Below are 18,798 nucleotides of genomic sequence, written 5' to 3'. Positions count from 1 at the left end.
GTTTTTTTTTTTTTTTTTTTTTTTCCTGAAGTGATTATGCTGAAAAATGATGATTCTGGACTGCTTTTTTAATATAAAGCTTCTTAAAACTTGTTCTGTTTAGGTGTGGCAATTTTTTGGTTAATTGTTTGCCATCTTCTCAAAATCTGATCCATCCATGATACATTAAAAAATTTATTATTTTGATAAAATATACATATAGCTATAATTAAGAAGAGAATTAATTGGATAGTAATATTTGCTTTAAATAAATCCCAGTGAGTTGTAGTTTTGTAAGCTTTGGAATTTATAAGATTAAATTGTGGCATGCTGTAGTTTTGATGTAAAGGTGTTATGAATAAAGGTTAATGATTTGGATGCAAATGGTCTTTTGTAACTTATGATTCAGCACTTTGATTTGCCTGGGTATTCACTCTCTCATATCCTCATTTCTTTGATTAATCAACATAAGATTGTGTGGTTCATTTATTGAGGAAGCTTTATTTTCTGTTTTATAGTAATGCATGCATAGGGCATCATGTCTTTAGGCTGAAGATCTTTAACATATCCCCTACTCCAATGTTATAAATGGATAAAAAGAGTAGAGTTCAAGTAAATTCAAGTTGCTTATTTATTTTTATCCGTGATGATATTATCTAAATTTTCTTCCATAGTTTACTTTTTTAATGATGATTTTACTTTTGGCTACAGGGATGGTTACAATGACTTCAATACCTTCTATATGCAAGTGAGAATAATGATCTTACTCACCTTATTCTTGGGCTGTTATTGGTAGGTGTCTCTTCCACTTGAGATGGTAATCTTAACCTTCTGTTTTGTTACTTATCCACAGGCTGCATCTGGGACAAAAGGGGGTTCAAGCGGCTCTCCTGTAATTGACTGGCAGGGCAGAGCAGTTGCTTTGAATGCTGGGAGCAAGTCATCAAGTGCCTCTGCATTTTTCCTCCCTTTAGAGAGAGTAAGAACATATTTTTGTTTTATGTTAATGGTTCTGTGCTGATAACACAAAAAGATGTAGCTTTGTGATTCCATTTTCTATCAGATTTGTGATTCTTACATAGGTCTAATTAAAATATAATATTGATTCGCACTATAATTTTCTGCTGGCATGCAATGCATCCAACTCTTTTCCACCTGTACATATTGCTTGTTAGAGCCATATAGTTGATTTTTAATAAAGTTGCTTGAATTTGCCCATCAGTATGACATTCACTTGGTTTTAGGTTGTAAGGGCTTTAAAGTTTTTGCAAGAAGGAAGAGATTCTGCAAACAAATGGGAGGCAGTCACTATTCCTCGTGGTACGCTCCAGGTCCGTTAATTTGCATCCTTTTGAAGCTTTCATGCTCTTTATTCTTATTGTCTAAACTGAAATGTGAAATACTGGCTGGAGTATTAAGTATACTTAATTTGATGACAGTTTAAATCACTCTTCTACCTCAGAGAGTAAACAATCACATTCTTGGGACATTTGGTTCATTTTCAGATTTAATATTAAATGTTCATTAGGCATTTTTCAAGTCCTTCCAGGATATTGGATATAGGGGTTTTGTTGCTTTAGATATCCTTTAGAAGCATTGGAAGTTAATAAGTAGTTGAGATGCTTTATAAATGCTTGGTTATAGAATTTCAAATGAAATTCATCTTTGGAGTTTAGGTCAAACATTCCTTGATATTCTTTTATATCCAAAGGTCAATGGCATTTGCAATTTGTTTTTTATTCTGTGTCAATGTGAGACTAGGATTTATTGCAGTGTAATACTGCTCCCTCCTGGCTCCCTTGGCCTGTTAATGGTATGATTCAGGTTTGTATATTTGTGTTATAGATGACATTTGTCCATAAAGGATTTGACGAGACCCGCCGGCTTGGTCTTCGAAGTGAAACAGAACAGGTATTTGGGACTGTTGATTTGAAGTTTCTTTATGCGCCTCAAGTTAATAAATTAATCATGTGGCTGTTACTAAACAGTTGGTGCGCAATTCATCTCCACTGGGTGAAACTGGAATGCTTGTTGTTGATTCTGTGGTATGTCATCCTTGGTGTTTTTTAAAAGCATATATCTTGGTTTTTGTTTACCACTGTTTATTAGAGATTTGGGTTTATTTCAGGTGCCTGGTGGTCCAGCTTATAATCACTTAGAGCCAGGTGATGTGCTTGTTTGCATTAATGGGAAGGTCAGTTTGCACTCTATCTTGTGGGACGCATTTACCTTTATGAAAGAATTACACATACGCAATGTGCGTGATGGTCATTTCAGAGTGCACATTGGTATATTGCTTGCAGCTATTACTTCCATCTGCAATCTTGCTTCTGATGCGCTTTTAATGCAATGCATATTGCATTCAGTTGGTTGTTTAAGTGCACCGGGTTCAGTGTTTTTGTCAGATCAGAACCAGATTTCTTTGTTGTTTGTTGTCTGTCTTTTAGTGTTTGAATAGCTTTAATTATATTGCTAGCAGATATTGGAAAACTGTACATTTCCTTGTCTACGGATGTTTAGGAGCCATTTCAGGTCTGTCAGATGAAAGTTGAATGTTGCAGGCAAACTATTCTCATGTAGAGCGCAGAACCTGCATTTTATCATATTGAGCCGCATGACATCTAAAGTTGAAATTGTAGATAGTGCTATCAAATGCTTAAGATCAAAGTACATGCTATAATTTTTATTTTATAAATATAAAAGTACTCAATAATGTTTATTGGCAGAGAACATCCTTGCTTTCAACACCACACTTTTCCACCTCTTTTTTCCTTAAACATCTAAACTTCTTGTTAAACAACCAGTGTTCTTTTATGTAACTTAATTCTACCAAATCACTGCTGGAATCGTAATGGTTAGAATCCTACCATAGAATATGCTGATTTCAAGCTGTATTTGATAAAACCATCTGCATCAATTGCCTGCCCCAACCCCTGGTGGTTTCAACTGTTGTTTTCCAATTTAATTTCTTTGACAGTAAGACATTGCTTGAATAGTTCTGTTTTATTTTGTTAGGTTAGGGTGTTTTTTTTCCTTAGGTGATGGGATAAGTCTTCATTGTCTTCACATGTATATAATATATATATATATATATACAATTTATTTATTTATTTATTATCACAGTATTTAATTTCGCTTGCAAACTTCGGTTGCAGGTGATTACACAATTCCTCAAGATGGAAACTCTACTTGACGAGAGTGTTGGAAAGATAATTGAACTTCAAATTGAAAGAGGCGGTGTCTCATTGACCATTGCCTTGATGGTGAGTTTATAATTCTGCATGGTTAATCACCATGAGATTTTACTTCTGGTGATTAGCTACTCCATGCCTCCTTTTTTGTATTCGCTAATTTGCACAATTTAAGGAAATATAGTTCAAATAACGTTAGTTTCTTATGTAGATGGTCGCATATTCTTTAGATAGTTTCTATCTATGTAACCTCTTTGTTTAGCTTATATGTAAGTTTTTTACTGAGGTTTATTCTTGTGCTATATCAATCCAAACCAGTGACTTATTCATTCAATTAATTTCAGGTTCAGGATTTACACTCAATAACTCCTGATTTCTTCTTGGAAGTTAGTGGTGCAGTGATACACCCCCTTTCTTATCAACAGGTTTGTAATATTTATCAGCTCTTAAAAAAGAAAGTTATGTTTTGTGCCTGAACAAAAGGGTAGGGTGGTATAGTTTATATTATATGTAGCAACTTCTTCTACTCCACCTCATTTGAATGGCTGAAGTTGCCTATGGTTGGGCACTATTTGGTTGACCTGTACACATCTGAAATGAAATTTTGAGTGTTGAATTAGTGTGGATTCGGGTTGAAAATTTAAAACCAAACTTTGTTCAGTCAATGTAGCATTTAGGTCTTTCAATTTAGTCCAAACATTAAAGGATTTGTCATTTGTATACATATGAATATATAATATTGCATTGTGTCAAAATCTGATAAGTCATTTGTCCAATTTCCAATATCTGATTGAGGATCAAAGCTGTGTCCCACAAGATCATCTTCCAAGCTTCTTTCTCTTTTATAACATGAACAACAATATGAAAATACACAAGATATAGTTTTCTCCATGTTATGTGCCCAATGAAGGTGATATGTGAAACCTGCAAATGGAGAACAGAACAGATGGCTTAGTGCCTACACCTCTCATAGCTACTGTTACCCATCATCCTGATTTGAGTGTTCTGGACTTAGAAATTTTTAGCTATCCACCGTTGATGAAAATAGCAATTGAAACATCTGCTGTTTAATAGAAACTTATCATATGTCACCACGGGGCACTGACAAGTGCACTTATTTTGTTTTTTAAGAAACTGAATCCAATTGTCACCCCTTTGTATTACTACACCTCTCAACCCCACCCCACTCCCCCAAAAAAACAGAAAAATTACTAAAATTGTTGGAAAAGGTGGGTCATTAATGTTACTTATCATTGTGAATAAATTTCTGACTTTTCCTCCCTCCTTGGTGCAGGCTAGAAATTTCCGTTTTCACTGTGGCCTTGTCTATGTCGCAGAACCTGGGTTTGTCTTTAACTTCCATACATGTTGATATTTGGTTTCCCTTGAACTGAATTTACTAGTTATTGTAGGTTATATGATGCAATTTTTACATTTTGCTTGTGAGGAGTAATTTATAACCTGTTTCCTATTGCAATAATTCCAATTCCAGATATATGCTCTTTAGAGCTGGAGTTCCTCGCCATTCTATCATTAAAAAATTTGCTGGTGAAGACATATCAAAGCTTGAGGACTTAATATCTGTCCTCTCCAAGTTATCTAGGGGTTCAAGAGTTCCATTGGAGTACATAAGCTATGCAGATCGTCACCGGAGAAAGGTAATTGCTGTGCCATTTAGATCCTATTTGTGTCTTAAATTGACATTGCTTTAATATTACTAACTATTGTCTGACTGTGAAACTCTTTTTTTGGTGCAGTCTGTATTAGTCACAGTTGACCGCCATGAGTGGTATGCTCCCCCTCAGATATACACTCGTGATGACAGTTCTGGATTATGGATAGCTAAGCCAGCTCTACAACCTGACTCTGTTCTCCTTTCTGACATAAGTCCTGTCAAACAAGATCCATTGAGTCATTCTGTGTGTTCTGCTGCTGTTGAGGTTAGTCCAATGGACCATGTGCCTCAACATGTTAGCCAAGAGTCAATGGATGGTGTAACACATATGGAAACCAGTTGTGAAGTCATTGGTGAGGGACCACGGTCTCAGGATGATCTTGATTCTGGAACAAAGAAAAGAAAGGTGGAAGAAAACTCATCTGCTGATGGAACTATTATAGCTGATTGTCCCTTACATGAGCATAGGGAAGAAAGATTGGAGGAGTCGGGAACTCTTGGGGATGCAGTTGTTAGGGACTATCAAGGCGCTGCAACAGAGGCAGCTAATGCCTCAGTTGCTGAGCGTGTGATTGAACCCACTCTTGTTATGTTTGAGGTAATTATTTGAAGATTCTGTGTATTTCTCTTTTTGTGTTCGTTTGAAGTGGGGCCAATCTTTTACGTGAATGAAAGCTAAACAAAAAAATGCAAACCAAATTGAGGTTATGGTTGGGAGTGTTCAACCTCAGTTGGTCTTGGGAGGTGTTTACTTGCCTCCTGCCCCTATGTTACCTTCTTTGGGGATCAATAAAGTGGCTGCTTTATTAAAAAAGGCACGCACACTTTGTTAAAAATACACACACAAAAAGAGAATGCTTAACTACTTTTGCCATGGTTTGCATCTTTCTTCCCCACTGTGGAAGAGTGGTTACTTGGAAGATCGTTTGTGCAGTAGTTGCACCTCCTTGAAATAGCTTTGTTTTGTGTTGAAGCTCTTTTCATATGTTCACTATGTATTATTCTTTTCACCTTAAGGTTCCATGCAAATAATACTGATAGGAATGTGGATATTTGGACTTGGATTCAATTTATTGCTAAGAAGTGGAAAACAAGGTAGATGTTGAAGTGTAATAGGTGTTGTTCCAATGCTGTAGTTATGTTGGCAGTGCCATTTTTACCATGTTGCTGTAAACTGTAACGATCTATGTTTCGTGGAGGTTATGGAGTTCGGTATTCATGTTGGATATTTGTACATACCACGGTAATGTATTGAGGTATGCTACCCGGGCTTGGTTATCCATGTTGGATACAGTTATCTGTCAAACACGGCTATGCCTGATTTTGATAGATTTGAGTTGGAGGATCATGTGAACTATGAAGTACACATTTTCCACTCAATGCATGTCTGACACTCACATGGATACTTGATACTGTCTTTTACACATGGAATGGTGAAATTCTTTATCCTTAAACTGCCCTGTAATTCAGAAATGCATATTAAAATTTATGTATGTTTGATGTTGCATCTCTTAATGCATGAACCTATCAATAATTTTGAAGTGTATTATGTACTGTTCAGGTATTTAAGTTTAAGCATAGTTTAAACCAGAAAGACTCAAAATTCCCTGTGATGTCATTGTAGTTGACTGTTAGTTTTGATGTTTAGGACTTCTGTTAATTTAATTTCTAAGTTAACTATTTTCTGGTGTGAAAATTGTAGGTTCATGTGCCATCATCATGTATGCTAGATGGTGTCCACTCACAACATTTTTTTGGAACTGGTGTGATTGTATATCACTCTCAAAGTATGGGCTTGGTTGCTGTAGATAAGAACACTGTTGCAGTGTCAGTTTCTGATGTCATGCTGTCATTTGCTGCTTTTCCTATTGAAATTCCTGGGGAGGTAACTTTGTTTAATCATTACGCTTGTGAAACATAAATGCTTATTGTTAAGCAGCTTATTTTTTTAACAGGTAGTCTTCCTTGATCCTGTACACAACTTTGCTCTTGTTGCATATGACCCTTCTGCCCTTGGACCTGTTGGTTATTCTGCAGTTCATGCTGCTGAACTTCTTCCAGGTAAAACTCTCACAATTTTCCTTAGTTATCTGTGTTTAAACACAATTTTCGTCATAGTTCCCTGTTACATATTTGGAGTAAATGACTTGCTCGCTTTTTGTGGATAATTTTGAATGTCTATATGCATATAGCTTGAAAGATGGCAATGCTTACAGATTTACTGCAGTACCCTTTTGATGGGACATTAAGAAAAGTTATCCACCCAAGCTTTTTAATCGTTGACTTTTTGTTCAAACAATTGTTAAAGAAGCATTAAGTTTACTGATTGCACGTCAAAGAGGGTAAAAAAAGTAAGTTTACAAATCCCAGGTTTGTTTTAAGGGCACTTCTCAATTTGTTTTAATACAAAAATTGAAAATGTTGAATTATAAAGTTATTAGTTGATAATTGCTATTCTCTGGTATCCTCAAATAAACAAAGAAAAGGAGTAGTGGATTAACTCCTTAACTGATACCATAATTGGTATGTACTGCCTGTTAGCACCTTCACCAGAAAAAAGGATGATCTATCACCCTATTTGAGGATTAGCTATAGGTTGTTAGCTGATTGTATTAACTGATTTGACTATCTAACATTAGTTTTTTTTTGTACAACGATTAGCTGTTCATAAGAAGATGGTAGGTATAATTAGTCATTAATAGCTATTAGATGTTTGAATTTATTAAGTGGCATATAAGGACACAATATATTTTATTGTTGTCGAGTATTCTTTTCAATAATTTATTTTTTATTTTTGCATATCTATTTTATAAAAATATATTTAAAAATAAATTTTATATGAGGGTATTTATTTATAAATAAAGTGGTAGGACTGTCCCTTTTTTAGACTCCGAAAAGCTCTTCTGGGGTAAAATAGCTAATTTAAAAGCTGTTTACCAAACACAAAAATTAGGCCAAATAGCTAAAAGTTGTTCATTTAGTTGCTTATCAAATGAGCTTATGTGCTGCTTATGCCATGAGAGTGTTGCACTATATTTTTGTGCTAATTAGCTAATTTAAAAGCTGTTTACCAAACACAAAAATTAGGTCAAATAGTTAAAAGCTGTTCATTTAGTTGCTTTTTAAACAGGCCAACCATGAGAGGCCATGAGAGTGTTGCACTATGTTTTTGTTCTAATTAGCGTCACATTGAAAAAAAATAAAATTAAAAAGAATCTGCTATTAATTGTTTGACCTCAAAACCAAAATAGTAATCTCTTCTATGTGAGTAAATCATAAATTGAATATGGTATTTTACGGTGGTCACCTGTTTATAAACATTGTTTCAGAACAGATTATTATCCAAAATGTTGTCTTTTACTGTAACTCATTGGTTGTAAACAGAACCCTCACTTCGTCGTGGAGATTCAGTGTCACTTGTGGGATTGAGCAGAAGCCTGCAGGCAACATCTAGGAAATCAATTGTCACAAATCCTTGCGCTGCCCTGAATATTGGATCAGCTGATTGTCCACGGTATAGAGCAATAAATATGGAAGTTATTGAGCTTGACACTGGTATGTTAGAGTCAACCTTAAGCATTCTGATCTGATTTTTTTTCCTGTTGTCTGGAGCATTTTTCTCACCTTTTAGAAAATTTCCATGGTATTGTCCTTGCTGTTTCAGATTTTGGTACTACATTTTCTGGCGTGCTGACTGATGAGCGTGGAAGGGTTCAAGCCATATGGGGAAGCTTTTCGACTCAGGTTTAATAAAAAGTGCATGTTCTGTTTACTCATGAGCTACTCTTTTATATATAAGTTTTAATGGATGTATCTGCATTTCCAGCTCAAGTATGGTTGTAGTTCATCTGAAGATCATCAATTTGTCCGTGGACTTCCAATTTATGCGATAAGTAATGTTCTTGACAAAATTATTTCTGGTGGTAATGGGCCTCCTCTTCTTATAAATGGTGTCAAAAGGCCTATGCCACGTGTGAGAATATTAGAAGTTGAACTTTATCCTACTTTGCTTTCCAAAGCCCGCAATTTTGGATTAAGTGATGCTTGGATACAGGTGAGCTGCTTTTGGCAAGGATTATTTCTTGTTTCATTGCTTGTAGTTGCTTTTCTCCTTTCCTGCTTATCTGATGTATTCTTTACTCTGTATAATGATGTCAATAGGTGTGTGCAGGCAGACATATTCATACACCCTTGACTTTAACTATATATGTGATGATTTTTTTATTTTTATTTTTGAAAGGGGGGTGGGGGTGTGCTTATGGTCAGGTGGGTCGGAGCCAGTATTGTACCCTGGTGGTTCAAACAGCAGATATTTGCTGTATGTTTAGTTGAAGTTTAGACATATACATGGTAGGCATATATTTAGCATGATATTATGATATTAGGGATTGATGTGCATAATCTTAGGGATTGAGTTCCAATCCCTACCATAGTTAGTATATATTTCTTGTATATATATGTGTATTCCTTAGTCTGATAAGTATGAAATATACAGAGTTCTCCTTTTCACAAGTTTTATAAGGCCATACTGCAAATTGCAAAATGAATATATAGTTAAATACTTGATATTCTTGTCCTTGATGTTTGAAGGAACCTTTTAATTTTCAGAAGATGTAATTCTTGATTAAATTGTTTACCTGAGTGTGACATTCTTTTCTGGAGTATTTAGAATACCATGTGTTTTCAGGTTTGCCAATCTGAAAAATTAAATTGGCGTATTAATAATGCTAGTGGAGACTAATCTTGTGCTTTTCCTTCCAATTACTACTGCTTTGCAATTTGTCAAATTCACCAGCATTTCTTAAGTTTTTTTCATTACCCTTTGATTTATTGTATTAGGCCCTTGTGAAAAAGGATCCTATTAGACGTCAGGTTTTGAGAGTCAAAAGTTGTTTTGCTGGCTCAAAGGCCGTAAATTTATTAGAACAAGGTGACATGGTTTTGGCCATCAACAAGGAGCCAGTTACCTGCTTCCGTGACATTGAAGATGCTTGCCAAGCATTAGATCGATGTGAAAACAGTGATGGCAAATTGTGCATGACCATATTTCGTCAGGTTGGCAAATATGGCCATTTCATTTCATTTCTCTCTACTTAGACCCACATTATTTTCTCTCAGCTACTGAGGTCATTCTTGTACTGAATTCCTCAGAAAATTGTTATTGTCTGTTAGGGGCATGAAATTGAACTAGTTGTGGGAACAGATGTGCGGGATGGGAATGGAACCACCCATGCAATAAATTGGTGTGGGTGTATTGTCCAAGATCCTCACCCTGCAGTCCGTGCACTTGGATTTCTTCCCGACGAAGGCCATGGAGTATATGTGACAAGGTCAGGGTTTTAAGTTCCCAAGTAACCGACATACAGTAGTAGTGAGATTATTCATATGAAACTACCTGACATCCTCACAGAGTAGCTTATGATATTGTTGAAAATTGGGTGTAAACTAATAGCATACCAGTGGAAAAGAACCCATGAAAGTGTGGATGTGAAAAAGTTGATTTTTAAAGCTAAAACTTAGAGACTAATTAGCTTATGACGAATTTCAAACTTTCAGGTGGTGTCATGGGAGTCCCGCTCATCGGTATGGTCTATACGCACTTCAATGGATTGTTGAAATTAATGGGAAACCAACTCCTAATTTGGAGGCTTTTCTTGAGGTCACCAAGGTATACCAATCCCACTTAGTTTATTTTATTTTATTTTTATTTTTTACCCAGGGATAAGAATTATCTCTGTGAAAACAAGGCCGGAGCTATACTGGACATCTCTCTTGTAATCGATTTATATTCCTAGTAAATTTAATGGGAACTACTATTATTAGTAATGATGTCGCAACCTTGTGTTGATAACAAAAATTGTTATCAGGGATTAGAGCACGAAGAATTTGTTCGCGTAAGAACAGTACACTTGAATGGGAAGCCTCGAGTGCTCACTTTGAAGCAAGATTTACACTACTGGCCAACATGGGAACTGAGATTTGATCCTGAAACTGCTATGTGGCGACGCAAGATTATCAAGGCATTGGACCCTGCTGTAATTTGAAACTTTTGGCTTTCGGCTTTCAGCTAGAGGCTAGAGCTTTTGTCCAGGTTTGGTTTAAGCGAGCAGTAGAATTAGAGACTGCCTCTCATTTGTTGAACAACCCGTATGCTATATTTGTTTCCTGGTAGCCATAGTCAACATATAATGGAGTACTTTTATTTATATCTATACATGGTGTCATAAAAGGTAAGTTTATAGATTTGGGTTCAGCTGCTTCTTCATATGGCAAAACATCTTACGGACTATATATATATACACTAGCATTTGGGTTTAAATAATAAGTGGAAATTACATATAATTTGCAGTCTGTTTTTTTGGGTACCTCATTTTGTGATTATGAACATGACAGTGGATTTTCAGGTTGGCAATTGCTTAGCTTTAAGAGGAAAAAACAGGAATAGAAGCATGAATAACATTTACTAATTAGGAAAATGAAATTCTTCATTTTCCAAGAGTTGAATAGATAATAGAAGTATGAATGTCTTGAACTTAGCAAAAATATAGAACTCTATCTGCAGTTGTAGATTATTTTCTGCAGGAGAAGATTAAAAGTGCAGTGCTGTGCTGACAGAGAATATAGCTAAAGAATATTGAAAAGTTACCGGTGGGATCGGAGCATCTTGAATTTCCTTGAAGCATTATTCAAGAAAAAGAGGAACATAAATGCAGTAGAATTATGACTGTTACACACAGTTTGATGGGCAAGCCGACAACACTAAATGCTGCAGAAGAACGCTCCGGCGGAGGAGGATTCTTGTAGTAAAACGGGAAGTAAGGCAAAATTGGGTTAGGCGGAGGTGGTGCATTGTAGTTGATATACTCCGGTGCCGGTGGAGTGAAATACGGTAAGTATCCGCCCACCGGAGGAGGAGGGCAGTGGTAAATGGGGCTTGAGGGCAGTGGTGGTGGCGGTGGTGGAGGAGAAGCCACTGGCAGCGCCGGTGGGCAGTCTGAAGCGGCAGTAGGCGGCGGAAGGCAAGGGTAAGGGCACTCGTATTGAGGGTTTGCAGTAACCAAAGACATGAATGCAGTGATGATGATGAATATGGTGGGTAGCAAATAATGGCCATAAATAGATTTCTCGGCCATTTTTGGGTGAAGGTATATGGTAGGAGAGGAGATTACGTAGATAAAGAAGAGTGCATGGTGTGCCCTATTACAAGAGGTATGGAGCTTTTGCCACGATGAATGATTCCTCACTATGCACTAATGATATTGACTTTAAATTAATTTAACTACTTTAGAATTACACTTTCCCTGATTATATCGAGAAGACGAGAAACTCCCTAAAAACTTAATGCTATAAAAATCAACGTTGGTAAAGCTCTAATATAATAGGAATAAGAAAATGGGTTACATACTTGGTCTAATCAGTTACCGTGATAATTTGTAGACTGCACTTATTTTTATTTTATCATTTTTCCTTCACCCTTCTAAGTTATTAAGCGGTAACCTTTTTTTTTTTTGAAAACTATTAAGCGTTAAACTTGTTGAATTATTATTATTATTTTTTTACATTCATAAATTCTTTTTTATTTTATATTTTTTTCTTTATTTTTGATATATTTATTATTTTTATCGCTTTAATTTTCTTATAATTTTACTATTTTCTATTAAGCATTTAGAACCATACTAGTTGTCATGCATTACAACTCACTAACTTTTCGCTCATTGATGTTTCATGTTTTAATAGGTTGAGATTAAAAAAACAAACTAACAAACACATCAAGTGGCAAGTTTGTGAGTGAGAAATGTATGAACACTAATTTGGATTTGGTTTGAGTTACACTTCCCCATCCATCCCTAGGGTGGGTGCAGTAACAATTAGTTGGTGATGGTTGCTTTGAATAATTGAATAGTTTATTCAAATTTGTAGCTAATTAATAATTGGAAGTTTGGAATCTTTAGAAAAGAACTCATGCACGAGCCCTAGTTTTTAAAGCATCTTTTCAAATGTAATTGAATCACTTTTTGCCCCACTACAAATGTCATCTACCAGGGGAGGGTGCAACGTAATTTTAATTTATTTAATTTGTCAGATTATATCATGTTCTCCAATAATTCATTCCGTGGATTTTTGGATTATTAGGAATTCGGAAGCAATCCATTTATTAAAAGAAAATGAGTCAAATTGGCCATGAAATTAAAAGCATACACACACCCCACTAAATTTACATGGAAATATCATATCACTTTTGCAAAATTTCATCACGCCTTTTTTTTTTTTTTTTTTCTCAATAAATGCACATTTAGTTGTTACAAAGTGCATATTTAGGGTTTGAATTTCAGAGTTTATGTCTGATTTTTATTTATTTTTTGAATTTATTTGGTTTAGGGGTTACTACTTAGGATTTAGCATTTATGATTTAGGTTTAAAATTTAATTTTTTTCATTAACTTTTTAAAAGTTATCCAGAAATGCGCATTTAATTGTTACAAAGTGCATAATTAAGTATTACACAATGTAGAGTATAGTATTACAAGTTGCAACTTGCAAAGTAAAGTTGGTGGTAATTATGAAAATATCACCGTACTTTTTTAAAAATAAATTTGATATGATTCGTTTTTTTTTTTTTTTTTTTTTTTTTTTTTTTTNCCTCTCTCTCTCTATATATATATACACACACACACACACACACATTCCATATTAAAATGCATGGATGATGTTTTTTTTCCTCTCCGTATTTTTTATTTTATTGTTCAAAAGTAGTAGAAGAAAATGGTAATGAGTTTTATGATTACTACATGATTTGAATACAATAGAAAAAATAACAAAAGTAGACAAACAAGCTTAGTAATAAGTTTCAAATTTAAAAATAGGATATAAAAGTCACGTACCAACCAAACGCAACCTAATTTCTTCCCAAATCTGAGATGAAGTTGTATCTCAGATGAAGTTTAGGAAGGTGGTACTTTGGATGTGTGTGGGCCAGAAAGAAATGTTATACCACTATCCCTTGTTAGCTGCACACTACAAGGCCTTGTGGCAATGTAGATGGAGCAAAATGAAGCCGTAAGGCTTCCCTTTATACGGGAGGTGGTGGGTTCGAGCCCCAGTGGAGGCAATATTGACTCTTGTGTTATGAACAGTTACTACATTATAATAGAGTTAGTAGTATTCAAAAAATGAAGCCGAAATGACACAATAACTTTATCCACATTATTATTAGCACAAATTAAAAAGTTTTTAAAAAAATCAGGTGCCACGCCAGTATTTAATTAAAAATTTTTAAAATTTGAGTACTTATTTGACTCTTTTTCCGATATTTAATTATAGCGGAAGGAATATTCTTTAAAGCATATATTAAACATAGATAAAGGAAATTGGGGACAAGGTTGTACTAATGTTGGGCAACTAGAGTATTAATCTTCTTTTTTTTTTTGGTAATTAATTAATTATATTCATAATTGTTTCTTCATGACTTAACTTGTGCATATGGTGCACTTTTTTTTACAGCCAAATATGACAGCTATATCTTATATTAGGGAATCAGAATATTTATGTGTCATGCTTGCGTACGTAGTAGCTTTCAATCGAAACCTACTTTTGTTTATAAATTAGATAGAAGAAAGAGATAAAGGAAGCTAGCTAGGAATGGAATCATATATATTACTACCCTAATATTCTTCTTGTTTCTCTTTTAATTTAATCTTAATATCTCCATTATTCCTTAATAATACAATTTATTTTTCTTGTTTACTCTATATTAATATGTTATTAGAACCAAATAATTATCTCTTCAATTTTATACGTGATAAGTAGACATTTTTTGAATTAGCTAAGTAGTACGTGTTAAAAGAATTTTCGGATGTTTCACTTTTTGACTTGCATTATTCTGACCTCCAATCCAAACTTGTGGTCATCGGGTAGTGCCATCGACTACAAGTCTACAAGGCTTGGACTTTGATTCTTGAATTAAGTATGCATTAGGTTTGGTGGGTAAAAATGAATTGGTGTGTCAATGACCTTGTGGTCTAGTGACATGAAGTAGTTTCAATGGACACAATATTGATTCTTTGTGCTTCATTAGATTGAGAAGGTAGTTATGAACGACATATATATTATATTGTAACAGGGTCATTAGTAAAAAAAAAAAATGAATTGATGTAGGATTGGATTATTTGGACTTTACTGTCAATTTGTTTTCTTATTAAAATCTGATTCATTTGTTTTGTCTCGATCGTTACAGACTTGCAGTTTCATATAGTATATGTTGTTATTGACTCAATTTCAATATATATTTTTTACCCGCTTTTTATAGTCAATTATATTTTATCTAAATGGCCAAGGACTTTGTAGTCCAGTGGCATCAAACCCTTCCCTTTATATGGGAGGTGGTGGTATTCAAAAAAAAATATTTTATCTAAATGTGAAAAAAAAAAAAAAAACCTAATTGGAAATAAACAACAAAAAACTCTCACTTCTAACCCTAGGCTTCGTATTCATTACGACCCGTTTGGTAAATAATCAGCCTATCAGCCAATTTGGACTTATTTGACCACTATTAATTGTTTGGTTAATAAGCTTTTTGTAACTCCAAAATACTAAAATTCAAAAGGCTACTCAAAACAGTCTTTTCAATTAGAAATTATACCAAACAGATATCAGTTAACAACTAATCTATCAAACAACTTTCTACAATCATCTAATGTTATCAACTAATCATACATTCTAACCCAATCAGCTAACAACCATTTAGCCGTACATCCTTGTACAACTAACTGCCAATCCAACACTTAATTTAATTTAGTGACTTCCAACATTGTATGTGTCAGCACTAAGATTGCCCACATCATTAAAAAAAAAAAAAAAAAAAAAAAAAAGAGTTATGCCCAAAACATATAATCGAATATGTGAAGTATGATTCAGTTACGAGTTCAATTTTTAATAACATTTTTTTGGTCGAATACAGGATCACGTCTTTTTTTTGGGTAGATCTAACCCAAAAAGTATACTTAAAACACGAAGGTACAACAACGATCCAAAATCATAGTACAAAAGAATTGTTTTATGAACACAAACATAAGAAATATTCTCCTAATAAAATTTAGCTACATACATATGCTTTATATATATAACAGTACACTTGATGTCTTTCAAGACAGTAAATATAAATAAATTACATTATTAGACCAAAATTAATTATTAGTTAACTAGAAAAGTAAAACCCCACAGCCAATCACCACGAGAAACATAACGCCTGATACAAAGACATTGCTACGGCGGCGCAAAGCGGCGGAGTAAATTTTCAGGTCAAAAGGATTATCAGTGGGATAGTAGTAATTCCAGCCCCTCACCGGCGGCGGCGGCGGCGGGGGAGACAACCCCGAGAAGTACACGAACCTGGGAGGCGGCGGAGTTGCCGGCGGCCGTGGAGGAGTGGTGGCGCACTTTGGCGGCGGCGGCGGCGGCGGAGGTGGTGGTAGTTGCTGGCTGCATAAATTGGAACACGGACATTCTCCGCATTTTACGCTCAAATCCGGCGGTTGTGGGGCCGCTGCGTTGTCGGCGGAAGCCGCCATGGCTAGAAGTGGGAAGATTACCAAAAACAACATGACGACAAAACACGTCTTCTTATTCCCTCGTTTCATGTGCATTTTGTGTGGATTGATGTGGTCACTTCAATTTGGTAATGTTGTGGTTTTTGTAGCTTGGGTTCTTGGCTTATAGAGGGGGGAAAAGAATGCTAGCTAGATAGGGAGTAAGCGGTGGGAGGGTATATTAATGCGTGTGTAGGAAGTGATGAATGATTTGGCTAAGATAGAGTTGGTGCATGTTGCATTGCATGAGCCACCAATTCAAAGGTGTGTATATATATACACACATAATACACATATAATAGAGTTCAGGTGTGGCCGCACCTTAACGTGTGGTAGTGCTGCCACGCCACTGGTATACAAATATACACCATTTAATGTTAGAAAATGTACAACACAAATATGCACCATTAGGTACGCATTACCAAAAAACACACCACTAGATATGTAAATATACACCAGACAATGTTAAAATGTGCAATTATGAGCCGGGGAATTATGGTTCACTATTTTGGGTGTGTTGTTTATTTTTTTTGTTGATGTTTTTTGTGGATTTTCCTAACACTAGTAGTGTATCTTGTTAACACTAGAGGTGTATATCGCACGGTAAGGCGCAGTCGCATTTGAGCAGATTTCATACACATATTATGTATGTATAAATAATAATTTATCTAAATATTTACAACAATAAACAAACTTTACTAGTTTAATTCTTGTATCTAGGTAAGAAGGTCAATAAGTCATTCTTACTTGAGAGTCGGACGAGTCAAATTCTAACGTATAATTGATCAACTTGGCTGGAATTGAAAAATGTATTTATAAATTATAATTGATGTAGGGAGAGGGGAGAGGGTACGAAAGTAAAGCTAGGAGGGTTGGTTTGGTTAGGTCAAATAAGGACTTTAATGGGATGGAGACTTGGTATTTAGCAATGGATGACCCTTATTTTATTGCTATATGGGGAAGACCATGAAAGCCATTTGCATGCGGATCGGATGCTCTTAATATGTAGGGTCCTCTTCTACTTCAAATATAAATGTGGGTGAATTGAAGCTAGCGCACAACTTAGCTCGTCAATCAATTTTAAATAAGTTTTTTAAGTTTTACTTTGTTAGCAGTTGTAATATGTACTACAGTATAAACATAAAATTTAAACATTTAAAAATGTGCTTGCCAAAAAAATCTTCATTTTATGTTTTTGTTAGAAGGTAGAAATCCAAAAACTAGGTTTTTGTCAATGGTGGTTGAAATTTTTGACCATCTAGACCACCAACAATGATTAGTAAATTGAAATAATTGCGTTGACTAAGGTCACAAGGCAGAGTTTACATAGTCCACACTCTCGAATAGTGAAGTCAATTAGTTAATGAGTAATACTTATCACAATTTGCATCAATTATAGTATGGAGTAGAATTTAGTGTAAAAACTTTAGAATAAATATTATTTTTCATGAAATTCTAAAAAGATTAATCTTTTGCATGTATAGTACATTTAGAGTAATATAATTAATATACAGGTAGAAAAATTTTGTATAATTAAAATTAAAAAAAAAAAAGATTGGATAAAAAGTGTGAGACTGGCGTTATTCTCTCTTTTTCTCTATTAATAATTGTGTGTATTTTATTTATTTATTTAATCATATTTAATTAAATATATAAAAAGATATATGCAAGGTGGCTGGCAAATTAAAGGCACCTAGGATCTGTAAATATGCCAGCTGCGTGCTAGTGTTACACAAGTATCTGATACGCCTCTGCTTTCTTCATCAAACACAAGTTTCAATTCGTTGCATCACATAAATAAATAAAAACACACACACACATATATATATATATATATAAAGAAATCATATATATAGGGCACTTTAGATCAGATGAGGTTTGATGATATATGAAAAGAATCATATCATTTTAGCTTTTTTGAGATGAGAGTTGTTTGATAAATCCCAAAGTTAAAAAGCAATGTTTAGCGTATGACTTAGTTTGAGAACAAACTTTTCTTGTTATTAACTTGAGAATTAAGTATCTTATGTTATATATGTACTTATGATAGCACAAAAATGTTAAACATGAATGTTTTCAAGTGTTTTGGATACTGCCATTCTGCAAACTAACTATCGTTATATCATAAATAGTTTTTAAGGTATGCTAGGGCCTATCAAGTCTAATTATTTTCGGTGCTGGATAGGACCCTTTCTATCTTTCATGGATTTTAAGACAACTGAGTTAATAGGAAAAATATTCACATAATCTTATTCGCATTCTCATAGATTTTGGTTCGCAAATTTTAATGAATTGAATCGAATAAAATTGAATATTTATATATATATATATTTTAAATATAATTCCTTGAGTGCATAGGAGGATACAAA

The 18,798-nt window shown here is 34.6% G+C and overlaps 3 protein-coding genes across 3 annotated transcripts in view; 1 reads left to right on the top strand and 2 right to left on the bottom strand.

Moving 5' to 3' along the window:
• LOC115998760 (protease Do-like 7) overlaps positions 1 to 11,187 on the top strand; it is a 16,675-nt gene extending 5,488 nt beyond the window's left edge. The window contains exons 5-24 of the mRNA XM_031238412.1: positions 691 to 727; positions 833 to 958; positions 1,224 to 1,310; positions 1,825 to 1,890; positions 1,968 to 2,024; positions 2,108 to 2,173; positions 3,135 to 3,242; positions 3,515 to 3,595; positions 4,465 to 4,514; positions 4,663 to 4,828; positions 4,928 to 5,443; positions 6,548 to 6,730; positions 6,801 to 6,906; positions 8,230 to 8,400; positions 8,510 to 8,589; positions 8,672 to 8,899; positions 9,685 to 9,900; positions 10,018 to 10,175; positions 10,402 to 10,513; positions 10,713 to 11,187. Of these exons, the coding sequence (XP_031094272.1) occupies positions 691 to 727; positions 833 to 958; positions 1,224 to 1,310; positions 1,825 to 1,890; positions 1,968 to 2,024; positions 2,108 to 2,173; positions 3,135 to 3,242; positions 3,515 to 3,595; positions 4,465 to 4,514; positions 4,663 to 4,828; positions 4,928 to 5,443; positions 6,548 to 6,730; positions 6,801 to 6,906; positions 8,230 to 8,400; positions 8,510 to 8,589; positions 8,672 to 8,899; positions 9,685 to 9,900; positions 10,018 to 10,175; positions 10,402 to 10,513; positions 10,713 to 10,889 (2,791 nt within the window). The 3' untranslated portion in view covers positions 10,890 to 11,187. The remainder of the gene's footprint in view (positions 1 to 690; positions 728 to 832; positions 959 to 1,223; positions 1,311 to 1,824; positions 1,891 to 1,967; positions 2,025 to 2,107; positions 2,174 to 3,134; positions 3,243 to 3,514; positions 3,596 to 4,464; positions 4,515 to 4,662; positions 4,829 to 4,927; positions 5,444 to 6,547; positions 6,731 to 6,800; positions 6,907 to 8,229; positions 8,401 to 8,509; positions 8,590 to 8,671; positions 8,900 to 9,684; positions 9,901 to 10,017; positions 10,176 to 10,401; positions 10,514 to 10,712) is intronic.
• Positions 11,188 to 11,531: 344 nt separating this feature from the next.
• Positions 11,532 to 11,978, bottom strand: LOC115998824 (extensin-1-like). Its single transcript, XM_031238484.1, has one exon. It carries the CDS (start codon positions 11,976 to 11,978, stop codon positions 11,532 to 11,534), a length of 447 nt encoding a protein of 148 aa, XP_031094344.1.
• Positions 11,979 to 16,042: 4,064 nt separating this feature from the next.
• On the bottom strand, positions 16,043 to 16,411 carry LOC115998823 (leucine-rich repeat extensin-like protein 3). Its single transcript, XM_031238483.1, has one exon. It carries the CDS (start codon positions 16,409 to 16,411, stop codon positions 16,043 to 16,045), a length of 369 nt encoding a protein of 122 aa, XP_031094343.1.
• Positions 16,412 to 18,798: the final 2,387 nt, after the last annotated feature.

This window comes from Ipomoea triloba, chromosome 12 (genome assembly GCF_003576645.1).
Source record: "Ipomoea triloba cultivar NCNSP0323 chromosome 12, ASM357664v1".
NCBI classification, from domain to species: Eukaryota; Viridiplantae; Streptophyta; class Magnoliopsida; order Solanales; family Convolvulaceae; genus Ipomoea; species Ipomoea triloba.
The sequence above is the reverse complement of the archived record's forward strand: the minus strand, read 5'-3'. Positions and strand labels throughout refer to the sequence as shown.

Excerpts from the sequence above, each read along its gene's own strand:
- LOC115998824 (XM_031238484.1), bottom strand. The coding sequence starts at position 11,978 with ATGGCCGAGAAATCTATTTATGGCCATTATTTGCTACCCACCATATTC.
- LOC115998823 (XM_031238483.1), bottom strand. The coding sequence starts at position 16,411 with ATGGCGGCTTCCGCCGACAACGCAGCGGCCCCACAACCGCCGGATTTG.